The sequence below is a fragment of the Copadichromis virginalis genome, linkage group LG10 (genome assembly GCF_057382275.1).
Source record: "Copadichromis virginalis isolate Kocher_CV1m ecotype Utaka linkage group LG10, C_Virginalis_male_GT1.1, whole genome shotgun sequence".
NCBI classification, from domain to species: domain Eukaryota; kingdom Metazoa; phylum Chordata; class Actinopteri; order Cichliformes; family Cichlidae; genus Copadichromis; species Copadichromis virginalis.
Genome location: NC_140627.1, coordinates 21,381,172 through 21,394,704, shown reverse-complemented (window position 1 = coordinate 21,394,704; position 13,533 = coordinate 21,381,172). Strand labels below are relative to the sequence as shown.

Genomic DNA, 13,533 nt, shown 5'->3' with positions numbered 1-13,533 from the left:
ATATTAACACAAACGTGTGTGGCCTGTTAATATTTTAGCAAATTCTTTCAAGTTCCGCACTTAAAAAAGTAACCGTTGCTCTCTTTTTATTACTTTTTTCAAAGGCTATTTTTTCAAGAGGCTGAGATGATTAAATTATTTAAATTATTTAAAAGAAGTAAGTTAAAGGCTTACTCATTCTCTCTCACAGCACTTCCACACTCACACATGGCGCCACGTTAGCAGCAAAGCCTAACAGGTGCTGCAAAGCAGATTAGCACTGCTTAAATAGCCCGTAGATCCAAGTCAGAGTTTTCAGATTAATTCTCTTACTATTGAATGCTGACACCCTCGCTCTGAATATGAGTAAATATAGCCCTGCTGTATTTATATCACTTCACCATGTCACCACAGAGTCGGTCAGAAATGTGTTTTTCATGTAGTTTGAGACACGTACTAGATAACTTTGTTCTGTAACTTTTTTTGCCTTTGTTTGGACATTTTTCAGACAACACCTGTAAGACACAAGTCTTGTCGCTACTTGGTCTTTATTTCTGTTAAAAGTCTAAGATAGATAATAGATGGCTATTACAAACAATAGCCAAAACTTGATTCATATTTCATTATTGTATTATAGGTTACTATTTTATTTATTCATTTATTTTTTGTAAGTGTAGGTTACATACAACAGGCCTACAATATATTTTAGTTTATGAATATTGATAACTGACTGAATATTGTTGTTCTTGTTTGTCTGAGGTCAACTTTAATTATGTTACAAGGAAGTGATAAATCATCGCAGTGTTTGGTCTAACTACAGGAACTGATGAGAAACAACACCGCAAAAGTCGGCTCAGTTACGTCAGACAAACAGCAACAGTCGGAGTTGTAACGTTGCAAAAGTACTCTTAACATCCTGTTCTAGTGCGCCATGATGCCGACGAGACTGCTTCTACTTCTCTGTCTGATCGGACCTGTGTTTGCCATAGAAGCCCCTGGTAAGATCAATTACACAAGATCGAAGTTATTACAAATTATAGTCTACTGATGACATTTTTTTTAGGTTGAGTACAAGTGTCTGAATAGTCAGTGAGTCTGTTTTTGGCAGATCTACATATATTATCTCCTGCGCGGCTAGCATTCAATATGTATTTGATCAGCTTCCTTAAAACAGCGAATCAGTTATGAAGAAAGGACCTGAGTTGTTGTACCTTGATATAAAAATAATTGCTATCTAAATTAATTAAAATCAGTTTAAGGTCATGGGTGTTTGACTCTACTGTTATGTAGAATTTATATGTCTAACCATTATCAGTTTCTGAAAATCATTTTCTCAAATTGGTCATATTTTTAACAGATGTGGATTGCTTGATTATCAATTTGAAAAATGTTTCCTGTACCTGGAATAAGAAGGGGACACCAAAGGTCAACTACACCTTCTATAGTAGGTGGGTAACCGCTGATAACAGCAGTGGGACATCTCAGTGACGTCTTCTGAATTCATCAGATTAGAATCAGGCTGGTTGTGCTTCAGTGGAAGATGTAATGAAAATTCTTCTATTTTTCTGATAAACTTAACAGTTAAACATATTTAATTGCTAGGCCCTAACAAATAAAACAACAACAACACATTTTTGAATAAATGATGAACATATATGAACATATTTGGTCATGATGAATACTAAAGTAGATATGGCTCAGTACTTTGCGTGATTGTTTTTTATTATTATTTCTACACAGTTTCTTCAATAAGAAAGAAAAAAGCTGCCCACAGTATTTGACAGAGAACAACATGAACATTGGATGCATCCAGCCATGTGAGTCTCACGACAGATTCATGACTTTTAACACCAGGCTGGTACATGGCAAGGATAGATTTAAGGAGACACATGGACTTAAAAACCGAGGTATGTATTTACCCTGGCCTGGAACATAACTGTATTTAAAATAACAAATAAAATAATGATGGAAAAATTAGTGTACTTATTGGGATTTTTTTTATTTACACTTTTGCTTAAATCTAAAAAAAATTTCCAAGAAAATTGTGGGTATTCTGACATGAAAGAGGCCTTAAAGTATAATGTATACTGGCATGTTTGTTCATGTTATTACACGTCTGTATCTTTTCAGTCAAGTTAAATCCACCAACCAACCTGACTGTTCTCAATGGATCAGACTTTAACTTGTGGTTTTACTGGAACCACACTTCTCCTGCTCGTCTACATTGTGTGGAGAGTGAGGTCCGCTTCAGGACAAACAACAATAACTGGGGGGTAGGAAAAGAGTTTCTCTCATCCTTTTTAATTTATTGCTTTGTTTGCCCCTTCTTGTTCTCTCTTCTTGTGTTTTCTAAAATCCATCTGATTTTCTAGTCCTCTAAAGTTAGCCCCGAGATACAGAAGTACTGCATCAACTCGCCCTCGGGAAGTTCCCGATATGAGCTGCAAGTGCGGAACAGAATAGATGAAGGCTGTGGATCGTCTGACTTCTGGAGTGATTGGAGTGAACCTGTGTTCTGGGGATCCAACAGCAGCATAGGTTAAAAATTCTACATGTTATGAAGAAAAGATGTCGTTTTTTTCCCCAAAAATGTAATTGAATGACTGCTTAAACACGGCAGATGTTTTTTTCTTATGTATAGCTGACTTATTTTCTGTAGTTTTCAGAAATAAAAAATTATGTTCGTATAGAACTTTAGATTTATTTCAGTTACTGTTTGACCCCAACATGCTTGGTTAAAATTCAGAATTATGCTTCCTAACAATGCGTGCCCCAATATTTAGAGCTAAAAGATTTATACAAATAATATTCTTCTTTTTTCTTCCTCACAGACTCTGACTCAGTGCCTCTGTGGATGACATTGCTCTATGTGGTGGGTGCCATCACCCTCATCCTGCTGGTGGTGATGTTACTGCAACGTGAAAGGTGGGTTCTTCCATAAATCAGATGATTGATCTGTGATCAGATCACAGATCCAACTGATGTGCCACGAAGTCAGTTTAGGTGTGCCATGCGATTTTGTGATCGTAGATTAGAATTGGAACCAGCATATGACAGCAACCCAAATGCCCACTGTGTTCATGACCTTAAAAAGTGTTTGCGCAAGATTTTTTTTATCCTCAAATTCTGTGGAATTTACTTAGGATACTGAGTAATCACCAAAACTAGGGTTAGGGTCGCCATGCCATGGCTACTTGTAAGCCTCTACCTTCAGTTAGGTCCCAAAAGGGTTCAACACAAACAGTGCTGGTGGGCCTCTGGTGAGTGGACCACTGGACCACTGGCACACGTCTTAGAGAGGAATGTGGTTTATCACCTGTAAGACATGCAGACAGGCTTTTCTGCCCGAGGCTTAAAAACCCCAGATGATGCTGGCTGACATAAGCTTAGTCACAGCAACACTTCCCCCTTATCCATCCCAGACATCACCTATTATTTGTGTCTTGGTTGTTTTAACTTCCTGTTTTTTTCCTGTTTTACCTCAGCTAAAGTATCCAGTCTGCTTATTGTTTCCAGGTTGTTACTGTAGTCAGGGTTTCCAAACACTGGTGTTTCGAGCTTTCCCAAATGCATTCTTTTCCCTCTTCTTGCATTTTGCCCCAGCTTGCTCTTTGTTGATTGATCTTTTAAGTTCTTGTCATCTGTTTTCTTTGCTCTTTGCCTGAGTTTTTTGTTCTGTGTGCTACCAAGCCATGTACGAACTGTGAATGCAAATTTGACTTTTACTGGATGTCCTGCATCATGCATTCGGATTCCTGATCCGGAAAGCTCAGCCCCACTCAGTTACAGTGCTGAGGTGTTAGCGTGAACAAAGTGAATGCAAATATTCTTGTTATGAAAAACCGAGAGTAACAGTGTCCCTACCTCCCATACAGGCTCAAAATCATCCTGATCCCTGCAGTTCCCAAACCATCCCCGATTCTTCATGACATTGAGGTTAGTAACATCCAGAGGTCAGTCTTATCCTTCCAATTCCCAGTCACACAAGATTTCTTACTAGATTTCTAAAGCTAGAAAACTAATTAAGATACTAAAAGAATAAAATGAAGAGTAATAAATATGCATGTTAGTGGCTGTATGAGACCGTATTGGGTATCACAGTGCTTTGATGTTAATGATAACGCCATGATTCATGATAGTCCATTCAGTATTAGTAGAAAAGAGCACCAAAGCATTAGTTCACATCTTCTGGGAACCTTAAATGTCTGTAGAAGTCCTGGCAGACAGTTTAATAGTCATGAAATTGTCCAGATCAAGAGGTGAACCAGTAGACTGAGAACAGCACCACTTAATGGCTAAAAATATAAATACTCTTGTGTTCAAATGATTTTTCAGCGTAGAGCTCTGGGGAAGGAGTTACCCATTAAACAATTGTAACTCAAAAATCCAGTTTGTTGCATTTATTTGTCAAATTAATGTAAAGATTTTTTCCCCACTTCTTTAAGGACTGGTTTCAGCTCTCCAAAGGTCTGAAAGAAAATTTTAAAGCAAGCTACAATGAGCAGGTCTGCCCTGTGCGTGAGTACAACTACGTCTCCCAGTCTGACAGCATGAACTCTGACGACTCCACCTCGTCTGTCAGCACCAACCAAACCCACTGCTCTGTGTCCATCGATGTGAACGATGCAGAAGATCTGTATGTCCCCTTGTCCTCTTCCAGCTCCCAAGTTCCATCTGAGGAGGTGCTGCAGGTTTCTGACTAAGCAGGTCGTGAACCAGGGTTAGGTTTGCCTGAGCCAAACTATCGGGACTTTGTTACACTGATACATCTCCTGCTTGGTGACAGTGATTATTAGAAGGGTTTACAACAATTCCCAGTGTGAAGAAACCCAATATTTGCTGGAGGTATTTAATCAGTTACACCCGAGCTTAGCCTTTTAAATAAAACCTCAGACTACAGATTTTAGTTTAATAAACTTGACCTTAACATCTCTTTGAAATCTTTAACCTCACAGATACATAGTACTCCATCTTAATAAAAGGCTTTTCCTTTTTGTTAAGACAGGTGGTATAAAGTGCTGACACTCTTGAAAACATACTTTAGATGATATGCATTCTTGAGTATTAATCAGGGTGCAGCGATCAGCTCTCTGCTTCCATGATGTAAGTTTTTGAATTTCCTCAGCATATCAAAAATCAAACTGATGTTTGCACTACTCCCCCAGAAGAACACAAATTGTGAAAAATGCTTCCGTTTGGTGTATATCAGTGATTTTAACTGCAGCACATTCTACTGTTAATCATTCCCATTATTTTTATTTTTTTACATAAGGTCTTGGAAAACCTTTTAGCTCATTCGCAAGCACTTATTTAAGTTGTTGTATATTATTGCATTGTATTTATTGACTTTTAATGTGTTAGGTTGGAAAATAAATCCCATGATTTTGGCTAGTTTTGTTTTTGTTTTTTTGTTTTTTAAATAAAACATCACACATGTCTACACACACTTTATAATAAGGCATTACCTGTATTCTGTGAAGCTGTGTACTTGAAGCTTGCATTGCATGATACACTTTGACACTGTGTGTAGCATCCCTGGCTGAATGATGGTCTCTTATACTGATGCTTCACAGAGGTTTTATTGGAAATGTTTTTATTGAAACATTCAGTGAAGACACCGTAAGAGCTAGGAGCAAAACAAAACCAGCAATATTAATACCATAAGATCAAAGGAAACAAATTTCTCCTGCTCACATATAGCATATACATCAAATTTACATCACTCAATTCATTATATCACCTCACTAACTTACAACTACACATAAAGGTCAAGGTCAAGGTTAACAACATAAACTCTATTAAACGACATTTTGATTGCATGTAACTTATTCCGTTAAAGGAAACATTAACAAACCTTGTGCCACTGTCAGCCAGGTACTAATTGGCAAAGTAAACGTACATATTTTTCACTTTAAGGCACACTATTTTACCATATCCTAAAAGAAACGTTACTAACAGCCCTTTAACGGTTTTGTGCCAGTTTCCTGTTTCAAAATAAAAGCATGGGTTTCAAAATAAAACCGAAGTGCCTTTCAAACAAACGTAAAAATATTTACCAAATTTAAAGGTCATTTACACTGTGCGATTACTGATCGTTGCAGAGTTAATATTTGGAGACAAAGTCAGAGAGGGGAGGCTGTTTTGAACATGTACATTTTGTCTGTCCCCAAAGAAGAATCACAAGTGTCTAAAATCCCTTTGCAAACTAATTTTGTCATTTTTGTATTTATCTGGCAGCCATTTACTTAACAAAAGTTCAGAAATAACAGAAAGTTCATAGATTTCTGTCAGATAAGGAAATGTGGACTCATTGTACCGTGCTGAAAGTACGCTGGTGACGTCACTGTTTTGATAGACAGACATATAAACACAGACCAGAGCACTTCAAAGTCCTCTTTGTGTTAGGTTCCAGTCAAAGTAGGTCTAAACAGAACCACATATTATAATTTTGAAACACAAACATAGACTCACAAAGTGAAATCAGTAAGTGCCACACTGCTGCAGCTGACAAACAAATGTCAAAATCGATGGTAAAGCCTCTGACGTGGGTCCACTTGTGAACTCGCAGACACTGACCAAGTGAAAGGTGCTATGTGTGAGTTTAAAGCAGTGGTTCCCAAAGCGGGGGGCGTGCCCCCTAGGAGGACAGCAGTATGAATTAGGAAAAAAAAGGTTTTTTAAAAGGGCTCCCACACAAACGCAAAGCAGAGGTTGAAGCATCGCCAAATATGCTTCCAAACCAACCTTATAGCGACTAACTACTCCTGCAACTTTGGAGGTTTTCGCTCTTTACACAGTAAAGTTACAGGAGGATAAAAATAATTATCAGGCAAAATGTCCTTTGTTAAAATAATCCCGTCCAATACCACGTGAGAACAATAAATATATTATATTATCTGTTGTAACCCTCAAATTGAATGGTAATGTAACAGAACCCATTTTTTACATTTTCACTAAACTAAAACATCACTACTTCCACGTCTAATTGTCTGTGATGGAGATGGAGTAAAGTGGATTCGCACTCCGTGCCCAGCGAATTATTCAATAAAGATTGCATAAAACCTTGTCTGTGTGTTGTACTATGCTTATTTTACAGGACATTAAAAGTCCAACTTCAAATGTCAGTGTACATCATTTCAGTCTATATTTTTGAAAGCAGTTTCCTCTGACAGGAAACCCACAAAACTCTATAGCACGAGATGTTATGACATCTCGTGCTACGGATGAGTAGTAATTTGACCTGTTAAAAGGGTCGGGATTCTTTAATATTCTTTTGCATAAATAATTGACAGACTTGTCCAAATAAGAAGAAGTTTAATAAGAAGAATAAGAAGTAACATCAAAGTAAACTGCAACCTTTTAGTGTCACACCTGTGCTAAATGAGAGTTTGTTTTCACCTTTGTGTCATTGTGATAAAAAACATCAGATGTCTTTGACTTGAAGCATTGCATTTGGATCCAACAGATATACCCGTAATATAAAAGACACCCTTACAAAAAACCCTTAAAAATATTAAAAACGTTAACACAGATGTTACGTTCTCTCTACTTTGTTTTTCTTCTGTTAAAATAATTAAAACACAGGGAGTTGGGGCTCATGTGAAAAGGAAAAGACCATCTCTGAATCAAGGGTGGGGTCTAAGGGTACATCTTTCTCCATCTTACAATGCTGTGATTGCAGCCATTCCCCAACTCTCTGTGAATGGCACTCCTGGCTATTGATCAACAGTCTTTGATCAGTGGTTGTTGATGAATGGTCAAGAAACTCAACACACAGCCCGGTGGTGCTAGTTTCAGTCATTGTGCAAATGTTCAATTTATAAGATTGGGGAATCAGCTGAGATGAGTGAAGCTGAGTCACTTGGATGAGGGAAGAAACGTTTCTCCCACTAATGCTACATCCAGATGAAGAGAATCAACTTTTTGGGAATACATCGACTTATTTCTCTTTTTAAAGTTGCATTTTAAAAAAGGTTTTAAAAATCTATTGTTTTATTTGGAATTCGAAAATGATTTTTAAATGACATTTTTATTAAGGGTTAAATTCTTTTTTGCGAAATCAATTTGAAGTATTAACTGTGAAAAAGTGATTTACAAATATTTTTTTTATTTTAAATTCGTTTATTTAATAATAAATTACTTTAGTAATATTTCAATTAAATAAATAAAAAATTTATTTACTAATGAATATTTTATGGCACAATTCATTATTGAAGGACAAAATTCTTTATTTTGATGCGTGTGGCTCTTCTGGTCCTCCATACCAAACAGCAACAGTTAAAGGTAAACTTGAACCTCTACTGTTAAAATCCTGTTTTAGTGCGCCATGATGCCAGCCAGACTGCTTCTACTTCTCTGTCTTATCGGACCTGTGTTTGCTGAAAAAAAAAAGCCCTGGTAAGCTATTATGGTGTTGTTTTTTTTTAATGTAACATAAGGTGATGTCCTTTTTCTTTAAGGTCTACTGATTGTCTAGTGTTGACGTACATAGTCCAAATGTGGTCTTTCTGGACGACTTTTCAATGTCAAATTTTAATACTGGTTCCGTAGTCCCACATTTCCAGATAGCGGAGGATATGTTTTATACGGGTTACCAGTTAATTTATTCTGTAGCTCTATTTACACCTATGTATTCGTTTCTAGTTATCAGTTATGGGAAAATGATCTGGAACAGTATGCCTCCTTCTGTAATGGGACGAGATCATAATAGCTAGGTGTGAAGAAATGCTGAGTAATCAGCGGACATCTCCAAGATGGTGCGGACTCTTGATGCTAAAACAAAAGTGAGCAGCTGTACGGTGAATTTGGAGCAGAAATGTCCCCAAAATCTGCGTGCATTGGCCACCGGTCATTTATGGGTTCAAAATAATGACATGAGGCTGGAATAAAATGTATCCATCAAATGGTAGAGTTTATTATTAGATGCAAGACACTAACACACACCAACTAACTACTCTAAAAGCAACTGGCTTCCTTTTACACTCTACCTGCTTCAGGCGAGCATCTGGAATAACCCAAGTGTGAGGGTAACAAAACAAATGGAAAAAACAAACATCCACATAAATAAACACCAAACCAAAATATAACACAAAGAAGACAAATTTACATATTTCCAGAGTCTTACAAACACTTTAATCCCCCCACCCCCATCCTTCTTCAACTTTCACACACTGTCATTTAAATACTAGTCAAATGTCAAACTCCATTAACCTAATAACGAATCGTGAAACCATCAGTGTGTTCCTTTTTTATCTAGCTTTTGAAATACTAGTCCCTCATAAACTAATAAAAATACAGGGAATGGTGATGGAATCCCCGGTCTACATTACAGTGACATATTTTCTAAAAAAAAAAAAAAAATCCACTCTCACCCCCAGCAGCGGTCTTTATCCTTCAAGCACAGGTCCTGTTTCAGATGCCTGGGAGCTTGAGGGTCCTGCGCAGTGTCTTAGCTGTTCCTAGGACTGAGGTCTTCGGGACAGAGATCTCCAGTGTTGTTTCTGGGATCTGCTGGAGCCACTCACCTAGCACTCCAGTTACCACTGGGGCCACTGTTACATTGACGCTCCGCATCACCTGATGTATTCGTGGATGTTTGTTGGCTCATCCTGGATTGTGATGCTGACACTTACCAGTCCTCACCCTCCTTCCTTCCACTTAGCATACAGCCTGCTGGTGCTGGACTTGGGATGAAACCCTCAAAGAGCTTTCTGGTTTTGATGTCAGTGGCTTCGAGCTCCTCCTTTGGCCAGCTTATTATCTCAGCAGGGTACCTGATCATGGACAGGTGTTGATAGCTCGGATCTTGTTCTTACCGTTCAACTGACTCCTCAGGATTTGCCTGACCCTCTGCAGGAACTTAGTGATTGCAGCTTTGCTAGCTGCCTCTTCATAATTCCCGTTTGCCTGTGGGATCCCCAGGTACTTGTAGCTGTCTTCGATGTCTGCAATGTTGCCTTCTGGTAGTTCGATCCCCTCAGTTCTGATGACCTTCCATCTCTTCGTTACCATTCGACTACACTTCTCCAATCCGAATGACATTCCAATGTTGTTGCTGTATATTCTGTGGTGTGGATCAGTGAATCAATGTCTCGTTGACTCCTGGCATACAGCTTGATGTCATCCATGTAGAGGAGGTGATTGACAATTGCTCCATTCTCTGGTGGGTATCTGTAGCCAGTCTGTCAACGATCTCACTGAGGGGGTTCAGGACTATGCAGAACAGCAGTGGGGACAGCACATCTCCTTGGTAGGTCCCGCACTTGACGGTGACTTGTGCCTACGGGCTTGTAGTTGTCAGTGCGTCCCAGGGTGGCTGTGGCTACAATGTAGCTTGCCATCACCAGTGAGTGAATGTGTGTGTGAATGGGTGGATGACTGAATGTGTAAAGCGCTTTGGGGTCCTTAGGGACTAGTAAAGCGCTATACAAATACAGGCCATTTACCATTTGATCTCTAGTGTTCTACGCCACATCCCCATTTAGTTCCTGATAAACTCTCTTATGGGTCCTGTTTATCTTGTATAGTTGTAGGCATTGCAGGATCCAGGTGTGAGGCATCGAGTCATAGGCCTTCTTGCAGTCAATCCAAGCAGTGCACAGGTTGGTCATCTTAGTCTTGCAGTCTCAGGTGACTGCTCTGTCTACCAGTAGCTGGTGTTTTGCTCCTCTGGCTATTCCTTTCTGTGCCCCACTTATGTATTGACCCATGTGGCTGTTTTTATATACACAGCTCAATAAATAAATAAATAAATAAAGGGAACAGATAAACAACACAATGAAACTCCAACTCAATCACACTTTTGTGAAATCACTGCCAGAGCCCTGCAAAGTGACCTCCAGCAGACCACAAATGTGCATGTCTCTGCTCAAACAGTCAGAAACAGACTCCATGAGAGTGGCATAAGGGCCCGACGTCCACAGGTGGGGGTTGTGCTTACAGCCCCACACTGTGCAAGACGTTTGGCATTTGCCAGAAAACACTAAGATTGCCAACTTTGCCACTGGCGCCCTGTGCTCTTCACAGATGAAAGCAGGTTCACACTGAGCACATGTGACAGAGTCTGGAGAAACCATAGAGAACGTTTTGCTGTCTGCAACATCCTCCAGCATTACCGGTTTGGCAGTGGGTCAGTAAGGGTGTGGGGTGGCATTTGTTTGGGGAGGGGGGCACACAGCCCTCCATGTGCTCGCCAGATACCAAGATGAGATCCTCAGACCCCTTGTGAGACCATACGCTGGTGCAGTTGGCCCTGGGTTCCTCCTAATGCAAGACAATGCTAGACCTCATGTGGCTGGAGTGTGTCAGCAGTTCCTGCAAGACAAAGGCACTGAGGCTATGAACTGGCCGGCCCAGACCTGAGTCCAATTGAACACATCTGGAACATCATGTCTCGCTCCATCCACAAACGCCACGTTGCACCACAAACTGTCCAGGAGTTGGCGGATGCTTTAGTCCAGGTCTGGAAGGAGATCCCTTGGGAGACCATCCACCACCTCATCAGGAGCATGCCCAGGCGTTGTAGGGAGGTCATAAAGGCACATGGAGGCCACACACACTACTGAGCCTCATTTTGACGTGTTTTAAGGACATTACATCAAAGCTGGATCAGCCTGTAGTCTGTTTTTCCACTTTAATTTTGTATGAATCTAAATCCAGACCTCCATGGGTAGCTACATTTGATTTCCATTGATAATTTTTGTATGATGTTGTTGTCAAAAAATTCAGCTATGTCAAGAACAAAGTATACGAATATTTCATTAATTCAGATCTGGGGTGTCTTATTTTTGGGTTCGGCTTATTTGTTTGAGCTATGTGTGTGTGTGTGTGTGTGTGTGTATTTTTATAGTCCTATATATTGATCCTAATTTGTTTTTTTTGTTTTTTGGTCATCAAACATATCTACACGCACTGTATGACGAGGCATTACCTGTATTCTGTGAAGCTGTGTATGTGCAGTTTGCAATGCATGATATACTTTGACACTGTGCAATTATTGATTATTGCACAGTAAATATTTGGAGACTATCAGAGAGGGGAGGCTGGTTTGGACACGTACATTTTGTCTGCACACAGGTGCCAAAATATAAGAATCACAAGGGTCTAAAATCATTTTCTAAACTAGTTTTGTCAATTGAGCTTTTATTTTTGTATTTATCTGGCAGACATTTATTTAACATACGGTCAGAAATAACAGGAAAGTTCATATATTTCTGTCAGATAAGGAAATGTGGACTCATTGTCACTAGTACACTGGTGACGTCACTGTTTTGATAGACAACAAATAAACACAGACCAGAGAACTTGAAACTCCTCTTTGTTATAAGTTCCAGTCAAAGTAGGTGTAGACAGAACCACATAGTGTCATTATGACACACAGACATAGACACACAAAGTCAAATCAGTAAATGCCACACTGCTGCAGCTGTCAAAAAAATGTCAAAATGAACTGTAAGGTCTCTACTTGTGAACCCGCAGACGTCGACCAAGTGAAAGGTGCTATGTGTGAGTGTGTTGAGTTTAAAGTAAGTATTTTATCTGAACATTTGTACTTCATTATAACTGTGGTTAGAACAGAGATAGCACAGTTCTTAAAAACGCTGCGTTTCCTCTCCAAAAAACAGAATACGGCAGTAAAAAAAAACCACAGCAATTTACACAGAAAGCCCCCGATCCAGTTTGCTGTAAATGAACTAAGCTGAGCTAACTGTTGTCTGTGGCTTCAAACAGCAAATGTTAGTTTAAATATTTATCTGAGATGTGGGAGTTGACGGCTGCTGTTTGATGAAATGAATGTAAGAAATTAACTCATTTGGTTAAACAGGTTAAAATTATAAAATTGCTTATGTTTATGCTGTGCATGAACATGGACACTACATTTCACAATGTGATTCTGATTTGTCCATCATTTCTCTTTCATCAGAAAAGAATACATACAGGACTCGTAGACTGTAAAGAAAATCTTAGCTAAACCAACAAGATCCACCTTAAGCTCACTTTGGCAGCAAATGATAGTAGAAGTGCAGAGAAAATGTAAGACTGGCTGACTAAAAACAGAACTATTTCTTGAACGATTCAATAAAGATTGCATAAAACCTTCTCTGTGTGTTGTACTTATTTTACAGGACATTAAAAGTCCAACTTCAAGTCTAGTGTACATAGTTTCAGTCTATATTTTTGAAAGCAGTTTCCTCTGACAGGAAACCCACAAAACTCTGAAAGTGACACTGATCGAATGTTATGACATCTCGTGCTACGGATGAGTAGTAATTCAGCTAATTTGACCTGTTAAAAGGGTCGGGATTCTTTAATATTCTTTTGTAATTGACAGATTTGTCCAAATAAGAAGGAACATAAAAGTAAACTGCAACAGTTTAGTGTCACACCTGTGTTAAATGACCAGAATGAGTTTGTTTTCACTTTTGTCTCATTGTGGTAAAAAATATCAGATGTCTTTGAGTTGAAGCTATTGCATTTACATCCAACAGATAATACCTGTGATATAAAAAACACCCTTAAAAAAACAAAAATATTAACAGAGATTTTACCTTCTCT

General features: G+C 38.9%; 1 protein-coding gene and 1 long non-coding RNA gene across 2 annotated transcripts; one reads left to right on the top strand and one right to left on the bottom strand.

Annotated features, from left to right (window-relative positions):
• The first annotated feature begins 798 nt into the window (after window positions 1-798).
• On the top strand, window positions 799-5,370 carry LOC146700441 (cytokine receptor common subunit gamma-like). The gene is made up of 8 exons (XM_085470655.1): window positions 799-977; window positions 1,337-1,427; window positions 1,720-1,886; window positions 2,110-2,252; window positions 2,352-2,517; window positions 2,811-2,904; window positions 3,855-3,915; window positions 4,425-5,370. The coding sequence occupies exons 1-8, from the start codon at window positions 911-913 to the stop codon at window positions 4,680-4,682; spliced, it is 1,047 nt and encodes a 348-aa protein (XP_085326781.1). The 5' UTR covers window positions 799-910; the 3' UTR covers window positions 4,683-5,370.
• Window positions 5,371-5,539: 169 nt separating this feature from the next.
• Window positions 5,540-6,103, bottom strand: LOC146700440 (uncharacterized). The gene is made up of 2 exons (XR_014922565.1): window positions 5,834-6,103; window positions 5,540-5,605 (listed from the first exon to the last, which is right to left on the bottom strand). It is a non-coding gene; the product is annotated as an uncharacterized LOC146700440 (long non-coding RNA).
• Window positions 6,104-13,533: the final 7,430 nt, after the last annotated feature.